Genomic DNA, 18,944 nt, shown 5'->3' on the forward strand with positions numbered 1-18,944 from the left:
GATCCAAAGCTTAAATAAGAAATGCTGGTATTCAGAATCATAACTAGGTCAGTAAGGCTTAACAATTGGTTGTGAGGTTTCTTTTTTTGCAAAATTGTAAGATGGAAAGTCGGTGATCCCAGACTGTACCCATAAGGACCCTTTGCCCCCTAGAGGAGCCGTTTGAAGGAATCTCAACACATCAACACTTTCTTCCTCCTCATCAAATCCCAAAGTATGAAGTTTTGACCAAACTCACTTTCGGAGGTTAGAGGTCCTCCTATTGCAACTTGAAAGACAATCCACAAGGAAAAAAATGATAATTATAGGTTATCAACAGCAACAGACTGCGTGTTTTTGACATTTAACACATTGTAACGAAGGTACGGATACTTAAATAACTATGTAAGCACAATTTCCTGAAGTATTAGGTAGGCATCTAATATAAATGTAGCTGGGCCCACAAATCCTTGCTTTCTACTACCTCGATGACTCGGGTCCTGCTTGCTTGGCTGCTTGGCGGACGGGTCGTTGGTTTAATCCCCGCTTTTGATGGTCATTTTTGTATCGGTTCACGATAAGGTCCCAGAACCCAGACACATTCCGATATACGAGGTATATCTAAACTCGCTCGGGAGGGGGGCATCAAAATGCAAAATTTGAAGCTTAATCAGGGTAGTCGGACAAAAATTTGGGAATTTTCGAAGTAGGTACTATACACTGAGTAGGTACCTATACTTATGAAAAAAAATTGAGCTGAGAATAAAAGAGCGTGCATGACTAGGTATTATACCTCATGATAATGTGCATTCCTAATATGCTCCGTAGTCTTTGAAACTTTGAACTCTCGTCACTTTTTCTCTTGTTATAGGTAGGTACTTAGTATCTTCTTGTAAAAGTTGCAAGTTTAGTTCAATTCTTAGACGTTGAAATTTTGCCCCCGGCCCTAATTTGTAAATATAAGAATACTTATTTAATATTGTAGTTGTAGGTACTCACCATACCTACTCCGTAGTATTTGAAACTTTGAACTCTCGTCACTTTTTCTCTTGTTATAGGTACTTACCTACTATCTACTTGTAAAAGTTGCAAGTTTAGTTCAATTCTCAGACGTTGAAATTTTGCCCCCGGCCCTAATTTGTAAATATAAGAATACTTATTTAATATTGTAGTTGTAGGTACTCACCATACCTACTCCCTATAGATCCCTACGTCACCAATGAGTCTAACACTGACGTCACAACTTCAACAAGCCTACTCCACAATGACCATGACCAGAATTCTGACGTGACGTCATTATAGTGACTCACTTGTTATCACCATGAATGATAATGATGTAGCAATATTAACATTATTCTTACCGTTTCTATTATTACTGGATACTAGGTATTTGTGTTTTTCTACTCCGACTCGAGTTTCGCCTATCTTATAGGACCCCTGGGCCCTATTCCACGAACGACTCTGCAGTCTGCACTCCTTACTTTTTACCACCTTCCTGTATAGCCAATAGATATAAATATGTACCTACCTACCTACCTACTTACACTGCCTTTTTTTATACAATCATTTTGTTACTTTTCATACTTGCCCATTATGCTCCTATGTCTTTGTTAGACGTAGACCTTGTTATTGCTCTCGCTTTTTCGTTGTAAATTTGTCCATAACTTTGTACAAAGTAAATTACAATCTGTCCATATCACATTTTCAAATACCTACCTACATAATATAAATATACATGTTTACAATAAATACCTATACCTACACCCAGTGTTTTTATTTTCTCTTAAAATAAAATTAAAAAAAAAATACGTCCCTATCCGGTTGGGTATAAAATCCTCCCTGGGCTGGAATCGAACCAGCGACCTAGCTCTTACAAGGCAGTCGCACCAAACTGCAAGCTGATAACCCTCCAAGCTCCACTAGGCTGGATAGGTAGGTACGTATTTGAAATTTGAACCGTAAGAACAGGAACTTATCTATTTATAATGAACGTAGCACTCGGGCCAGAAGTAGAAAATTGCCTCAATGGCTGCTGGAAAACATATGATAGATCAGCGGTTCTCAACATTTTTTCGTCCGCGTACCCCTTGAGTACCCGAGTTTGATTTCACAAACCCCCGCCACCATCATAATGAGTACCGGGTACAAATACCTAGGTTGATGTGTACCAATACTACTCAGTTCTAAACACACTCACAGCACCTTTTGAAAAAATTCAGTACTTACCTACTTCAGTAACTTGGGGCCAAAATTCAGTACCTTTCTGGATCTGATAAGCCGTCAAAATTTAAAATGTGATTTGTACCTTTTTAGTCCGTCCTTCCTTTATTATTACAATAGTAATAAAAAAAGGTATAAGGGACGGACTATTGTATTCGCTTCGGTGTCGGTTCAGTAACTTGGGGCCAAAATTCAGTACCTTTCTGGATCTGATAAGCCGTCAAAATTTAAAATGTGATTTGTACCTTTTTATTTTTTCCGTACCCTTCAAGGGTCTCTCGCGTACCCCTAGGGGTACGCGTCCTCCGGTTGAGAATCGCTGCGATAGATGGATAAAACATGCAGTCATCTCGTATTTTTCCTCCGGATGTCGAATACCGATTCCTATAGATCCCTACGTCACCAATGAGTCTAACACTGACGTCACAACTTCAACAAGCCTACTCCATAATGACCATGACCAGAATTCTGACGTGACGTCATTATAGTGACTCACTTGTTATCACCATGAATGATAATGATGTAGCAATATTATTTATAAACATTATATTAGCGATTCAGTTATACTGCGTTACTTACCTTGAGTTTTGAGTCTAGTTGTGTTGTCGAAGTCACTGGTGATAGACGTTCGCTAAATTCTTTTTCGCTGTGTTCTTGTTGGAAATGAAGTAATTTCCTAGAAATTTTCAATATTTAAGCCCATATTGCCTCCCTGTTTAACAAAATTATCTCGTTTTTCTACACTAACTAGTTATCTGCTTTAGTTTTCTTCTAACTTTTAGTTATCTACTATATCTACTTTAGTTTTGTTTTACTGACGTGACGTTTCATAAGAGGTTTTTGAATCCAGCATATTATTACAGCAGAGAAAAGGTACCAGATACTTCCAGTGGTTTGAGAATAGGCCAGGAATATGGCGCAGTACCCACCCATCTATAATCCTGTAAGTAAAAACACCAGTTCCCAGTGGCCCAGAAAGCAACGTTAAGCAACGTTGAACATGGTTGATAATGCGATTGAATGACCATTTGGGCAATCGCATTCTGCTGTCTAGCCCCATTTAGGCTGAGTGAGGTTGTTGTGAGGAGGCGGGTAGCTTGTCGACGAGTGGAGGTAGAACCCCCTTCAGTGAAGAAGACCGTAGCATTACCACTTAGGTATATACATACAATGACAGTAAACACCTTGAAAACAAAATGAACAAATCTACTGACTAGGTATATTCTTATTTATTCAGAAGTAGGTGCTCCTTATAAGTACCGAGATAAGATACCTATAGGTACCTATAGCCCAAACTTGACGTACCTAGTAGGTACGTCAATCGTATTGGGAAATCATATAGGTAGGTAGGTACTTTATACCTACCTACCTATATGATTTCCCAATACGATTTAAACCGCACTTACCACACAACCTCTAAAAACAAGCACGGTTTCAGTGAAGAAGACCGTAGCATTATCATTTAGGTATAGAATGACAGTAAACACCTTGAAAACAAAACGAACAAATCTATCTAGCTAGGTATATTCTATTTATTCAGAAGTAGGTGCTCCTTATTAGTACCGAGATAAGATACCTATAGGTACCTACAGTCCAAACTTGACGTAGCTAGTAGGTACCTATAGTCCAAACTTGACGTACCTAGCTACCTAGTAGATACTTTATACCTACCTACCTATATATGATTTCCCAATACGATTTAAACCGCACTTACCAGTTACCACACAACCTCTAAAAACAAGCACGGTTGAAAGCAAATGGTGTTGACCAATTAACCGCATGTTACGTGGAGTTTCTGTCTGCTATTTATACCTACCTACCTATATGATTTCCCAATACGATTTAAACCGCACTTACCACACAACCTCTAAAAACAAGCACGGTTGAAAGCAAATGGTGTTGACCAATTAACCGCATGTTACGTGGAGTTTCTGTCTGCTAGCCATGTTTAGCTATCGGTAAGGCAGGGGAAAATCACGGTCTTTCTGATAAGGGTCGCGTTCCATAAAAACCCGATTCATTTGATTAGAGATTGAGCAGCTTAGATTAGAGATTGAGCTGAAGAGGTCTCACAGAAGATCCGAAAATGGCAGGAAGATAAACCTACCTATGGCAGGAAGATAAATCTACCTATGGCAGGAAGCTAATGATCATATTGATGTTTCAGATGATTCCATACTTGGGACAGATACCCGGAGGTGTTCACCCAGGCACAGTGATTCAGATTCAAGGCAATGTACCGAACCATTCTAACAGGTAAACTATCTTGAGTACAGCCAGCCTAATTTGCACATTTAGCTTGAAGGGTAGCGATTCTGCCCTGTAAGCGCTAGGCCGCGAGTTCGATTCCTATCCGGGGGCGGATTTTATCCAAAACAGATTAGGCCCACCTCTGTGACAAAGTAGTCAAGAGCACTGCTTCTCAAACTGGAGGTACTGGGTTCGAATACCGGTTAGGGCGGATATTTTCTGAAATTCTGACCGAACTTTTCCTTTATTGGATAGGCATTAGGCATGGATGTAAAAGAATGTACCTACATACCTACCTTCAAGTAATGCGAAAACGGTTCCAAGGGATACAACTTTGCTTCTCCCTTCTAAATTTTCTAATACCTACGGTATGAGAAACAGAGAGTCAAGTAATGCGAAAACGGTTCCAAGGGATACAACTTTGCTTCTCCCTTCTAAATTTTCTAATACCTACGGTATGAGAAACAGAGAGTTATTATTTTTAGTGGATGTGCCAAATTTCCTCTTGAAAAAAAAAAAAATAATAATAATTTCAAAATCAACACACTATATTAAACAAAGGTTCTTAAATTTTGCTATACTTGTTATTTAACCATAAAATAAACGAGCTTGTTTGCTATAGACTGCTGGGGTAAAGGGACTTTGTAGTTCATTCGAAGCAGGATAAACATGTTATATTAATTCATATTCTATTATGCATTCCACTTCCCAGATTCGCCGTTAACGTCCAGTGTTGGCGCCCAACGTCGTCACCGAGAGAACGACGTAGCGTTTCACATCAATGTTGAACCTTCCTTTCAGAACCAGAATCGATGCGGAATTCCATCGCATCCGCAACTCATATGGGGGAGAGAAGAGGCACATGGTTACATGCCGTTGCACTAGAGGACAGCCTTTCTCCCTTGTCAATCCTGTGTGAACCACATTGCTTCAAGGTAAAAAAAAAATACTTACATTGTACATACCTAACTACCCCATTTTATAATTTTCCATTCGAGTTGTTTTACCCTACGTGTGGTTGTTTACGTGTTCCATTGTAGTTGTTAAATAGATCATTGATGGGCCGACACTTGAACGTTGGTTGCCAAACTGATGATACTGCAGTTCTGTATGAGTCTCGATCTGCCCGCTAGATGTTTGAGTTCTTTCATGTGTGCCTATAGCCTCAGCCATTCCAGGATATCTTCTTTCCCACAGTCTCCTTGGTGCTGCCTCGTTTTCTTCTTCCAGGAATAACTCCATCAATGATGGTGAAACAGGAGAGTTGCCCAGTGGATCCTCTTCGAATGTGTCCCTGCATATCTTAATTTCCTATCTTTGACGATGTGTGCCAGCTAGTTAGCTTAGTTGGTAGTGGCGTCGCCTTGTAAGCGCTAGGCGTGGGTTCGATCCCGCCGGGGCGGATGTTATCCTGAATGGGATAACGTTCGTTCTCGGAACGGCTGGCTTTCTCCTATCCTGTCTTCCTTCTCTCTTCGATTTCGGGACGATCAAAACCAAAAAAAAAAAAAAAAAAAAAAAAAAAAAATATATAGGTATCTCTGACGATAAAATAATAATAAAAATTCCATTTCTCTTTCAGCTCGCCATCAACGGGTCTCACTTCGCTGAGATGTCCCATCGTTTGCCTCTGCAGCGTGCCTCTCACTTGGCCATAGACGGTGAAGTCACAATCACCAGTATACAATTCATCGGAACCGCGGGAGGTATACCCGGACAGGTGGGTTTTAACCCGGCAGCCCTGTCCTATTCTCCGTCTGCACACTACCCCGGACCTCATCCTGGTCAAGTACCTTACCCCGGCCAACAAGCCCCTTACCCGGGCCAACAAGCGCCTTATCCTGCCCAACAAGCACCTTATCCCAGCCAGCAAGCACCTTATCCCTGCCAACCAGCACCTTACCCCGTGCAGCCGGGGTATAACCCTGGGCAACCCGGATATGCACAACCCGTGAGTACCTATTTTCAAAAATAGTTAGAAAAAAGAAGAAGAAGAAAAAAGATGAGTGATTTCAACGTCGCTAATTTGGTAGCAATGAAACAACTCAATTAGACTCCTGTGATCTGTGTCGTAGCATGACACAATATTTCCCATTTAGGTGCTGGGTCAACGCGAGAACAGCAGACAGTAACCCGTAGAAATATGTATTTGTAATCGAAAAACGAGTACAAATTTTTGTCGGTGGTGGGAGTCGAACCCGTATCCCGTAATCGAACCCTATCTTTCACTATAATTGGTAACAAGTTCGATTCCCACCCAAGGCAAACTTTATCCCAAACAGAAAAGGTTGGCTCTTGGAACCGCTGGCTTTTTCCTATCCTGTCCTCCTTCTCTCCGATTTCGAGACTATAGGATCTACGTTGTTATAGTTCCTTCTATCAATAGCAAGTATACACTTAACACGAATACCAATTCTTCCAGCCCGGTTATCCACCGTACTACCACACGCACAAACCTACCGGTATTCTAGAGAAGGCAGGGCTGGCCTTAGGAGGTGCCGGCCTAATGAGTGCTCTAGGCGCTAAAGTGAGTCGAACAGCCTGGTGCACGGTGGAATGCATGTCGTTTGACATAATACATTTAGTTTGTTTTAGACGTAGTTTCCTTTCAAAAAATGAGACGATTTCTCCTCTTCTAAGGTTGTGGTTATGCACCTACCGGGTTGGGTTGAGACAGGACTAGTTGAGACAGAATATTGTTTCTACAGTTTGGCATGGGACTGGTAACTTAAAAACAAGGTTAGTTTACCAACCTTGCCTATGTCGACCCGGCGGGGGAAGTTTATTTCGTGGAATCACCTCATCACAATAAGAGCTATTTTACACACTAATACTTGCAAGTTTTTATTTAATACCTGGGTCAACGCGAGAACAGCATACGAGTACAAATTTTTGTTGGTGGTGGGAATCGAACCCGTAATCGAACCCTATCTTTCACTATAATTGGTAACAAGTTCGATTCCCACCCAAGGCAAACATTATCCTAAACAGAAAAGGTTGGCTCTTGGAATCGCTGGCTTTTTCCTATCCTGTCCTCCTTCTCTCCAATTTCGAGACTATAGGATCTACGTTGTTATAGTTCCTTCTAACAATAAAAAGTATACACTTAACACGAATACCAATTCTTCCAGCCCGGTTATCCACCGTACTACCACACGCACAAACCTACCGGTATTCTAGAGAAGAACTTTGATGTTGTAGCATTTTTTTGCCGTATCAGAGGGATAAAATCTAACAAACCTACAGTTGTCATTCCCTAGTTTCCTGAGAGAATCTGTACGAGAAATGAAGCACTTGACTGTAAATAAATCGTTTCTGCAACTACCTTCTATACCGATGGTTTGAGTTTTCTCTCCGTTTCTGCATTCACAGCATGCGGCAAGGCTCCGCTAGTACACAGACACGAGGTACGGATTGTGGGCGGACAGAACGCTCAGTTTGGCGAGTGGCCATGGCAGGTGTCCGTGCGGAGGACGTCGTTCTTTGGGTTCTCGAGTACACACAGGTGTGGAGGTGCCTTGCTCAATGAGAACTGGATTGCCACTGCTGGACATTGCGTGGACGAGTGAGTTTCTTTCTACAGATAAAGCCAGGCTAGTTAGCTTGGTTGGTAGCGCGTCTCCCTTGTAAGCGCTAGGCCGTGAGTTCGATTCCCGCCCGGGGCGGATTTTATTCTGATGGCATAATGTTCGTTCTCGAAACGGCTGGCTTTCTCCATCGTGTCTTCCTTCTCTCTTCAATTTCGGGACGATAAGACCCTAGCACTTAAGAGTTCCCTCTGTCAAACCTCTTTTTTTAAGTCATTTTTTAAAACAGTGTGCCTTTTTCCTTTCAGTTTGCTCACGTCACAAATCAAAATCCGCGTGGGTGAGTACGACTTCTCCAAGCTGGAAGAGCCCTATCCCTACCAGGAGCGAGGTGTGGTGAAGAAGATGGTTCACCCCAAATACAACTTCTTCACGTAAACAGAGAGTTATTATTTTTAGTGGATGTGCCAAATTTCCTCTTGAAAAAAAAAAAATAATAATAATAATTTCAAAAATCAACACACTATATTAAACAAGGTTCTAAAATTTTGTTATACTATGTTATTTAACCCATAAAATAAACGAGACCTTGTTTAGACTTTAGACTGCTGGGGTAAAGGGACTTTTTAGTCTCATTCGAGCAGGATAAACAAGTTATATTCATTCTATTCTATTATGCATTTCACTTCCCAGATTCGCCGTTAACGTCCAGTGTGGCCCTAACGTGTCACCTAGAGACGACGTAGCGTTTCACATCAATGTTGACCTCCTTCAGAACAGAATCGTGCGGAATTCCATCGCCCAACTCATATGGGGGAGAGAAGAGGCACATGGTTACATGCCGTTCACTAGAGGACAGCCTTTCTCCCTTGTCATCCTGTGTGAACCACATTGCTTTAAGGTAAAAAAAAATACTTACATTGTACAAAACTACCCATTTATATTTTCAATTCGAGTTGTTTACCTACGTGTTGTTTACGTGTTCCATTGCAGTTGTTAAATAGATCATTGATGGGCGACAACTTGAACGTTGGTTGCCAAAACTGATGATACTGCAGTTCTGTCTGAGTCTTGATCTGCCGCTAGATGTTTGAGTTCTTCATGTGTGCCTATAGCCTCAGACATTCCAGGATATCTTCTTCCCACAGTCTCCTTGGTCTGCCTCGTTTTCTTCTTCCAGGAATAACTCCATCAATGATGGTGAACAGGAATTGTATTTTAGTTTGGAATTTGACCTTGAATGTTGGTACGTGGAATTACCTAGTACAGTAGAACCTCGATTATTTCAACCTCCATTTTCAACTCTCTATTATTTCAACCCCAAAATCAGTTCAAAATTGGGTTTTTATTAACCATTTTGTTCTTTTCTATCTAAAAATTTTGCCCCACCTTTTCATTGTTTTATACGGAATTTCAATTACCTATTTCAACTACCCTCAGTCCCAGTTAGTTGAAATAATCGAGGTTCTACTGTACGTACCTAACACTCACGGGGTTGATCTTACTCTCGAGCGATATTCTTGACATGAATGTTTGGATTACTTAGCGGGTCGAAGTTCGGATCACCATCCGTGCCCAGATGGCCGAGCTGATTGAACACCAAGATCAAAGTGATAAGTCCAATGATGATAAGCACAGAAAGCGTGAGATAACGACGGTATAGATGTTGTCGTGAGGGGTGCAGAGACCGAGCCCGGGAGGGGTAAGTTGACCTGAAATGAAAAAAATCTGGTGTGAACATCACACGACTTTCCTTATCCTATTGAATGATGCTTATTTGAGTGTCGGAATGCATGTCGTTTGACAATAGTGTGGAAATAATATATTTAGTTTGTTTTAAATGTAGTTCCCTTTCAAAAAATGAGACGATTTCTCCTCTTCTAAGGTTGTGGTTATGTACTGGGTTGGGTTGAGACAAGACTAGTTGAGACAGGATATTGTTTCTACAGTTTGGCATGGGACTGGTAACTTAAAAACAAGGTTAGTTTACCAACCTTGCCTATGTCAACCCGGCGGGGGAAGTTTATTTCGTGGAATCACCTCATCACAATAAGAGCTATTTTACACACTAATACTTGCAAGTTTTTATTTAATACATCCGTACTTTGTTTTATTTAATACTACTTAATTTCAAGTTTGATTTAGGCATTGTTTTCTCAATCATTAATTTATTAATTAAAGTACGTAACTACCTATGTATATGCACATGTAGTAATAACAAAATTAATGGTGTCGACTTTTGTATGGAGGTTCAGGGATTCAATAATATTTTGTTGGTAGGTGCTAGGTGCCCACCTACCTACCTATAACATGCAACAGTCCACAAATCACAAATATTAATACGTAGGTAAAATTGTCTTGGTGTTATCCATTACCTATTAGTTTTCACTTTGTATTGCATTACCTTTTATAACATTTTTTTAAAACTTTAAATTACCCTATACCTAAAAGGTGTTTTTAATTGTGTCAAGCATACTCGAATGCTTGTCACAAATATCGTTCCCCAATCGTTACATCTAGATTAATTTTATGACTTGACTTGGACTCGAACCACCAACCTCCAGATCCAAACTCCAACGCGTTAACCACTGCATCACTGAGGTTGGTCTATTACCTTTTACAATATAATGCGGGCACCCTAAGTCCACAGTTGTCATGTTGTGCTTATATTTCCAGGCATTTGGACATAACAACCATCATGGCGTGGGGCATCACAGCCCACATCACGGGGGAAGCAACATGTTGGGTATGGGAGCTACAGGATTGGGGGCAGGCCTCGTGGGAGCCACGCTGGCACACAAGCTAAGTCCAGTAAGTGTTTTTCATACGTACACCCTAGTTCACAAAGGGTACAAGTGACATTTTTTTTGCGAAATCGAGTTATGTGTTAAAATGGGTTAATGAAAGCACAAACGATACTTCGTAAAAATGATACTTAGGTATACCTAGGTATCATTTTTACGAAGATAAACATACCTAGACATACCGAGGTATGTTTATAAACCTTTCATTAACCCATTTTAACACATAACTCGATTTCGCAAAAAATTTTACTTGTACCCTTTGTGAACTAGGGTGTACCTATGGACCTACCTTTTTTCTTCTTTTTAATAGAGAGAGTCTCCCTGAGGGACTATTAACAGAGAGTAGATCAGCGTCTAGCTAGGGGACTATAAACAGGGAGTAGACTAGTCCAAATTTCCTTATGCCTATATCAAAAGCGAAGGTTTAGTGCAAAGGGCATCCACTTGGAAAATTTCATTTAGCCAAAACCAGTTGGCTTCAAAGCGACCACTCTAAAGCTGATTGAGACTCGAACGCCGACCCCATCTGAACATGGGAAAAGGCGAAGAAAAAAAAAAAAAGATGAACAGTACCTGTATTCGGAGGTATTATCGTCCCGAAATCGAGAGAAAGACAGGATATAGGAAGAAAGCACCCGTTCCAAGAACGAACTTTATCTGATTAGGATGAAGTTCGCTCCGGGCGGGAATCGAACCCGCGACCACCAGGCAGACGCGCTACTCTCCAAGCTAACGTGTCCTATTCGCACCAAGACTATACAAACGTGTACGAGATTATAGGGTGTCCCAGTCAAATACTCATATATTAATAATACTTCTCTATGACAATCACAACTATTTACATTTCAAATGCGGCTATTTGATTGTAACACCTTGTACATAAGTCTACAGTACAAACGTGTAAACAGGTAAACGGCGGAATTAATTAAGACCAATGTAATTTGATTACAGTTTAGATTAGGAATGCTTTTTTTTAGTTAAATAATAATATATTTATTTGCATATACACACAGACATTGGGTTCTTATCACAAAATAGATACACAGACTTGAACAAACGGGGAAAAAAATAGAAACACTTAAATTGTAGAGGGAAAAATTGGAAGGGAAAAAAAAAAAAAAAAAAAAAAAAAAAAAAACGGATTAAAGAGTGTTCCCACTACAAGCGACACGATTTTTTCCCGAACGACAAATGAGAACAGGCCTTTAGGGACACGTTACGATAATTCTATTCATGTTATGATAATTCACACGAATTAGTTGCAAAGTGTACGTCAGAAAACGCACTTTTTTCTTTCAGTCCAAAAACTGGGCAGTTCCTGCCATACACGTTGCAATAAATTCAAACGAAGTAATGTTTTGAACACGGAGGTTTCAGAGATGTCGCACAAGCGTAGTCGAACGACTGTTAGTAGCGCACAGCCGCGCGTCGCCGCCTTAGAATCCAATTCTATGAAACGAAATGCCAACCATCCAAATGCCAAACACATTGCTCACCATAAGCCACCTTGTTAAGTTTGGAGAGTAGCACACCTGTCGTTAAGGTGCTGTCTTCTTTCTCTCTTTGCTTTCATGACAATAAGACCCAGAAGTTATAGTTATGAAACCTTTTGAGAGGGGAAAAAAAAAAAAAAAATCACCAGTGATCTGTTTAGCTATTTCTTGTAGTATTATCATAATACATGAATAACTTACATCCACCACCTGGAAATCCACTCGACGATGGAACGTCGCTTGTATTTATTTTCATCATGATCTCTGGACACGGGTGCTACTGGATGATGATGGTGATGGTGGGAAGGTGGTACCTCCTCAATGTCCACTGATTGATATACACGGCGTGTATTCTGCACAGACATCCCACTTGTGTAAACATCAGCTGGCTCAACAGATTTATTATATGTGTGCACAAAACTCTTGGCTGCACTAGTCATGCTAGGCTTGTGCTCCACTTCATCATTAAGAAGAGGAAGACCTAGTCCTACACGAGCCCAGTTAACAGATGAAAGCTTCTCTCGTAACACATCTGCTACAGGGGACACCAGATTGTTGGGGGGGAATAGACCAGTCTTACACTGAGGACATTTGTAACCTGCAGGAGCTGTTGTTGAAGGTAGCTGACGTGCATAGTGATTCAAACAGGACCAGTGATATACATCTGAAACAATTTGGAACATCAACAGTGGTATTAACTACACAAAAAATAGTGATGTTGTCTTGAATCTCAAAATTAAAGTTCTTGCTTTATACAGGGTCCGGCAGAAAGAAGAAACGGTTTTCATTTGTCTATAACTTCGTTAAAACTTGTCAGAAACTGGTGATATTGGTATCGTTGTGTTCCTCAGAGTCTGACTTTTTAAAAAAGTGGGTTCGCGGAAATCGGAGCATCGTCTATTGGTTGCAGAGGCCTTTTTAGAAAAACTGTGTTTTTTGACATTTACTCGGAGGATATTTTGTATTAATTTTAAACTTCGACCTCATGGCAGTGTTCCCATGACCAAAACTGGAGTTATTGGTCTTAAAACAATCCCCAAGGAAGGCACTAGCAACTATTTCTCTTTGAGAGGGTCATAGAACCGGCTGGAGTCGCGAACGGCGAAATTGACTGTAATAAGGCGCAACCTTTTCGGAGAAAATGACGGAATTGCGCTTATCTTGAAATTAGAGCGTTTTTTCACCATGATACTTAATTTTCTTGTGCAATAACTTTTTCGTGGTATCATAAATGTTAAATACATGTGTTTTCAACAAGATAAAGCTCCTATCACACTTGAAATGATTCTATGGTCGAAAAAAGCGCAGCGTCAGTTTCAGTCCTCTTTTTTCAACAGTTACATTATGTTCTGCAAAGCCATACTTGGAAGCATACTGGTTTTTATCCTATTTCATATAAGTGCTTGCAGTGGTGATGAAGATCCTAGGAAAGAATTTGCCTGTTCTCCAGACTGCACAAAAGTGATTGGTGAAGCTGTGGTAGGAACACCACAGCAGGGTGGTTTGAAAGTCAAAACTAAGGTTTATGTGATTGAGCAAAAAGATGAATTTAACTTGGTAATGACAGAAGATAAAAAATACCATAAAATACGGCGCAAATTCTTGAGCAAATATAAAATATCTACAACAAAAAAATCTGCAATACAAAATCCCATGTCATCAGTTACAAACATAGATTCCATTAACCCAACTCCTTCTAACAGCCAGCTGGAGGTATCAACAAGCCCAATACAAATGAGTGAATCACCAAGCTCTGTACTTTCAACAAAGTTTTCTGAAAATGTTCAAGCATCTTCAGAAAATAGTGGACCAGGTGTAGAAGAGGAGGGAGAAGAGCCAGAAGAAGATGATGCAGAGATTAATGTTGAGGATGAAGTTTATGATACAGAAACAATCATTGACAATAGTATTCCAAGTAGTACAATGGGAGGCAAAGAAGATGGTCCTCCAAACACAGGTGGTGAAAAACAAGCTGGACCTCCCAGGACTAACGTAATTGAAAACTCTGTACAACAAGAAAAATGGAAAAATGAACCACACTTAACAACACATTCTGTGAACCCCATGGATCTTGATGCTGAAGGAAAAGATAACACAACTAGTGTATTAGAATCTGGTACAGAAGAAAAAGATAACACAACTAATGTATTAGAATCTGGTACAGAAGAAAAAGATAACACAACTAATGTATTAGAATCTGGTACAGAAGAAAAAGATAACACAACTAATGTATTAGAATCTGGTACAGAAGAAAAAGATAACACAACTAATGTATTAGAATCTGGTACAGAAGAAAAAGATAACACAACTAATGTATTAGAATCTGGTACAGAAGAAAAAGATAACACAACTAATGTATTAGAATCTGGTACAGAAGAAAAGGATAACACAACTAATGTATCAGAAACTGGTAAAGGAGAAAAGGATAACACAATAAAATTTGAAATTTTGGACATAAGTAAGTACAAGGTTTCCATTGAAGGTGATACCAATGTTTTACACCCATGTTCTTGTGGAGAAAGGTGATAAAAACCCTCTGCAAAAGTTTTGGCAAATTACAGAAGAATCAATTTTAGGCCTCTTGCATAATTAATTATTATAATGAGTACCTAGCTGCTGTCTTCTTCTTTTTCTTTGCCTTTTCCTATGTACAGACAGGGTCAGCGTTTTTTGTCAGCCCTCAATCAGTCCTAAGGTGATTGCTTTTGGGCTGACATTTGGTTTTGGCTATAGAATTTTACAAGTGGGACCAATATAAAAAGTAGATCTTTTCGCTCTCTTTCCAACAATCTAGATAACTCAGAAAGTTGATTTTTGGACATAGTCCACTCTGCCCACCATGATACTTAATTTTCTTGTGCAATAACTTTGTCGTGGTATCATAAATGTTAAATACATGTGTTTTCAACAAGATAAAGCTCCTATCACACTTGAAATGATTCTATGGTCGAAAAAAGCGTTTATTCTAAGGAAAAGTGATATCATATGGACTACCCGACTTGGCCTCCTGATCTCAATCCCAGTGACAAATCTTAATAAGGACAGAGTCTACATTGATAAGCAAAGTACCCTAGCTAATTCGAAAAGTGCCATTGGAAGAAAATTGCGAACTATGCTTTGAAAAATTTCGAAGAGCGTCATGGAGATTTTTTGGCGAACGTTGTGCTCCACAAAAAAAATTCAATATCGAAAAATGACCAGATATTCTGAAAACTTGTAATGTTTTGTACATTTTAGAAGAAAAATCACTACTCTAGCTTAAAAATTGACTCTGTACTCTGTAGCATGATTTTGAAAACCGTCCGTTCTTTCTGCCGGACCCTGTATCACTGGGTGATGAAAGCCAGAGAAGAAAGTCGACTGGCATGATTTTGAAAACCGTCCGTTCTTTCTGCCGGACCCTGTATCACTGGGTGATGAAAGCCAGAGAAGAAAGTCGACTGCAAGCTGCAGAGATGAGATTTCTCAGAAGTATGATTGGGAAGACGAGAAGAGATCGAGTAAGAAATGTGGATGTTCGAAAGAGGATTGACGTTGAGAGACTGCAAGAACGAGTGGAGAGAACAAGACTGAAATGGTATGGACATGTAAGAAGAATGAATGAGAATAGATTGCCTAAAAAATACTACCAAATGAATATAGAAGGAACCAGAAAGCAAGGTAGACCACGACTGAGATGGAATGATCAGATCAACAAAGATATCATCACAAGAAATCAAAATCCCAGTCTCATTGAAAACCAACAAAAATTTAATGATAGAACTTGGTGGAGAGGTTTTGTGAATAGTCGACCTGTTCCACCAAACAGAACGACTTAGGATATGTCTGTATCACTGACACTGGTTTTCTCCTGAAAATTTGAAATTTTGGGCATAAGTAAGTACAAGGTTTCCACTGAAGGTGATACCCATGTTCTTGTGGAGAAAGGTGATAAAAACCCTCTGCAAAAGTTTTGGCAAATTACAGAAGAATCAATTTTAGGCCTCTTATAATGAGTACCTAGCTGCTGTCTTCTTCTTTTTCTTTGCCTTTTCCTATGTACAGACAGGGTCAGTGTTTTTTGTCAGCCCTCAATCAATCCTAAGGTGATTGCTTTTGGGCTGACATTTGGTTTTGGCTATAGAATTTTACATGTGGGATGCCCTTTGCACTCAACCTTTGCTATTTCTTTAGCAAAGGAAATTCCGGCTGGTATACTCACTGTTTATAGTCCCCCAGCCAGACTAAGCTGGTCTACTCCCTGTTTAACGTCCCCCAGCCAGACAAAGAACCTAGCTGCTGTGATCTCAAAATTTTAAGAAATAGGAATTTCAAGATTTTACAGTTGCTGTCAAGAATGCACTCATGAACGGTTAGATTACACTTACGGTAGCATGTCAGTCTGATACAGTTCTCTGCAGCCAGATCCTTTCTGCATAGCTCACACGTAGGATTATAGTCACTGTCTTCAAGCCATTGTAAATAGGACTGTACTATACACTGAAACAAAAAATAATAATTTACCCCTGAGTCAATTTTCTACAAGACAATTTTCAAGTTATTATTATTATTATTATTTTTTCATTATTTTCAAGACATTACAAGTTATAAGATAAAGACATTTCAATCATATTTACATGATACCAGGCCCATATTTTGAGGGGGTCCAAGGGGCCCTTCCTTGAGCTTCATTTTTCTCCTTTAATGTAAGCTAGACTCCAAAAATTTGGATCATCCACCCCCTAGCACATTACTGTTTGGACTCTCAGTCCCCCCCCCTTTTTGACAAAATCCTGACTAATACTTATAGTTCAGCGTCACTAATCTAGGGGTAGACTGCATTTGAATGATAGGTACAGATTGACCTAAACTCACACAATATTCACCTCACTGTGCAATCTCAATATTGATGAAGTAGGTACACACAAAATAGGTGTAGGTTAGAATAAGTGAGTTTATCCTTAAAGAGAACATGATTTATTGCACACATAGCAACCCTGAAATTATTTCTCAAGAATTATTACTGCAAGTGCATTTGAATGATAGGTACAGATTGACCAATATTCACCTCACTGTGCAATCTCAATATTGATGAAGTAGGTACACACAAAATAGGTGTAGGTTGGAATAAGTGAGTTTATCCTTAAAGAGAACATGATTTATTGCACACATAGCAACCCTGAAATTATTTCTCAAGAATTATTACTGCAAGTAGGTACCTACCTATAGATAGGGGTGAAATTAATGTGACAGTTGAATCTCTTACCCATTTTGGTAATGGTGCAGAATTACTGACAACAAAATTGTTTACATAAAACATTACTCTAATACTAAAGTGAAGTTTGTGACCAATATAAAAAGTAGATCTTTTCGCTCTCTTTCCAACAATCTAGATAACTCAGAAAGTTGATTTTTGGACATAGTCCACTCTGCCTTTTACCCATTCATTTATCTCTTTACTGCTAGGCTGTACTTACTCAAGAACTTTGGTTTCAACATACCTTGGGATGATTAGTGACCATACAATATTCACATACATTAACTCTGTGTTCATAGCAGAACTGATTTGTAACTTTTCTCTTGGGGCATTTACACAAACCCATGATGTCTTTAACTCACAGTAAATGGGTGTTGTTATAGTATAGATGAAGTATTAGAAAATGTGGAGGTTGCAATTGCAGACTGCAGAACAAGAAACAGAAAAATTGGTCAATAAATTAATCTTAAGAGTAGGTAACTGTGATTCTTGTAATATTATTCTAGTTAAAATCCCTATTTTTCTCGAAAATCAAACTATTTTAAGTACATTAGTTAAAGAGTAGAGTGCGGACATTGATTTTGTTTCAGAAGTAGACCTCAAGATCTCTTACATATAAATATGTACCTATCTCACTAGGTATTTTTGGTGTATTTAATCCTGGTACTTTTCCTGAACTATCTCTGGTTAGATTTAACGGGTAAGTAGTAAGTTTTAGGTGTTATCTTTCCCTTTTAGCCCTTATACAGTACTTTGGATTGGACTTTCCACTTCTATTCTTATCACAAATGAGAAAATTCTGCCACCTACCACTACCACTACAAGAAAAAAAAAAAATCCGAATTCATAGCTAAAGGGGTATTTTATTTATGTGAAATGGAAATTTTTCCTAATCCAAAATATTCCACTGTGGTCACTTTTTTTATCCCCACCACAGTTTGCCACCTACCACTACCACTACAAGAAAAAAAAAAAATCCGAATTCATAGCTAACTTCACAAATGAGTTCAAACTTCAAAAGGGACTTCCTAAAAGGCGTATTTTTTTATTTGTGACGGACCGAAATAAAAGCCGTATTTTATTATGTGACAAATTTTGAATTCAACATGGCTGAACCAAAGAGATTTCGCTTTAAACGTCCACACTTGCTGCCACAGGCCACTTGTGTATTATCAATGGTTATTTGATTTCTGAAAGAGGGCCTTTGAGTTAGTTAAAGTTCCAACCTTAATTATACCTAATACTATCAAATATCTATATCTTCATATATTGCTCCTCCACAAGTGGTACCCTTTGTCATCTTGGCAGCCTGCTGGTGAGCAGGAAGGCGGCTGTTCCAGCATTTCTCTCTGGGACGGGTGACCGATATATCGCCGGATAGTTGTCGATATATCGACGATATATCGCCAAAAAAATATATCGATATATATCGATA

The 18,944-nt window shown here is 39.3% G+C and overlaps 1 protein-coding gene and 1 pseudogene across 4 annotated transcripts; one reads left to right on the plus strand and one right to left on the minus strand.

The window, feature by feature from the left end:
* Positions 1-18,944, plus strand: part of LOC103524901 — a 29,330-nt pseudogene that overhangs the window by 3,773 nt on the left and 6,613 nt on the right.
* Positions 9,186-18,344, minus strand: LOC103524902 (zinc finger protein-like 1 homolog). Of its 4 annotated transcripts, none has more exons than XM_017449792.2 (5): positions 18,262-18,344; positions 17,754-17,934; positions 16,641-16,752; positions 12,475-12,937; positions 9,186-9,688 (listed from the first exon to the last, which is right to left on the minus strand). In XM_017449792.2, the coding sequence occupies exons 2-5, from the start codon at positions 17,853-17,855 to the stop codon at positions 9,478-9,480; spliced, it is 888 nt and encodes a 295-aa protein (XP_017305281.1). In that variant the 5' UTR covers positions 17,856-17,934; positions 18,262-18,344; the 3' UTR covers positions 9,186-9,477. The 4 variants fall into 4 exon arrangements, with proteins under 4 accessions (XP_017305281.1, XP_017305284.1, XP_017305282.1 ...); XM_017449795.1 differs by having other exon boundaries at positions 18,241-18,331; XM_017449793.1 differs by having other exon boundaries at positions 18,137-18,325.

This window comes from Diaphorina citri, unplaced genomic scaffold (assembly GCF_000475195.1).
Source record: "Diaphorina citri unplaced genomic scaffold, Diaci psyllid genome assembly version 1.1 scaffold124, whole genome shotgun sequence".
NCBI classification, from domain to species: domain Eukaryota; kingdom Metazoa; phylum Arthropoda; class Insecta; order Hemiptera; family Psyllidae; genus Diaphorina; species Diaphorina citri.

What these genes read in the sequence shown, in the direction of transcription:
- LOC103524902 (XM_017449792.2), bottom strand. Translation starts at nt 17,855, where the DNA reads ATGGGTTTGTGTAAATGCCCCAAGAGAAAAGTTACAAATCAGTTCTGC. An exon ending in TATCAGACTGACATGCTACC is followed by an intron (nt 12,938 to 16,640) that starts GTAAGTGTAATC and finishes AAATTGTTTCAG; the next exon opens with ATGTATATCACTGGTCCTGT. An exon ending in TGGATTTCCAGGTGGTGGAT is followed by an intron (nt 9,689 to 12,474) that starts GTAAGTTATTCA and finishes TTTTCATTTCAG; the next exon opens with GTCAACTTACCCCTCCCGGG.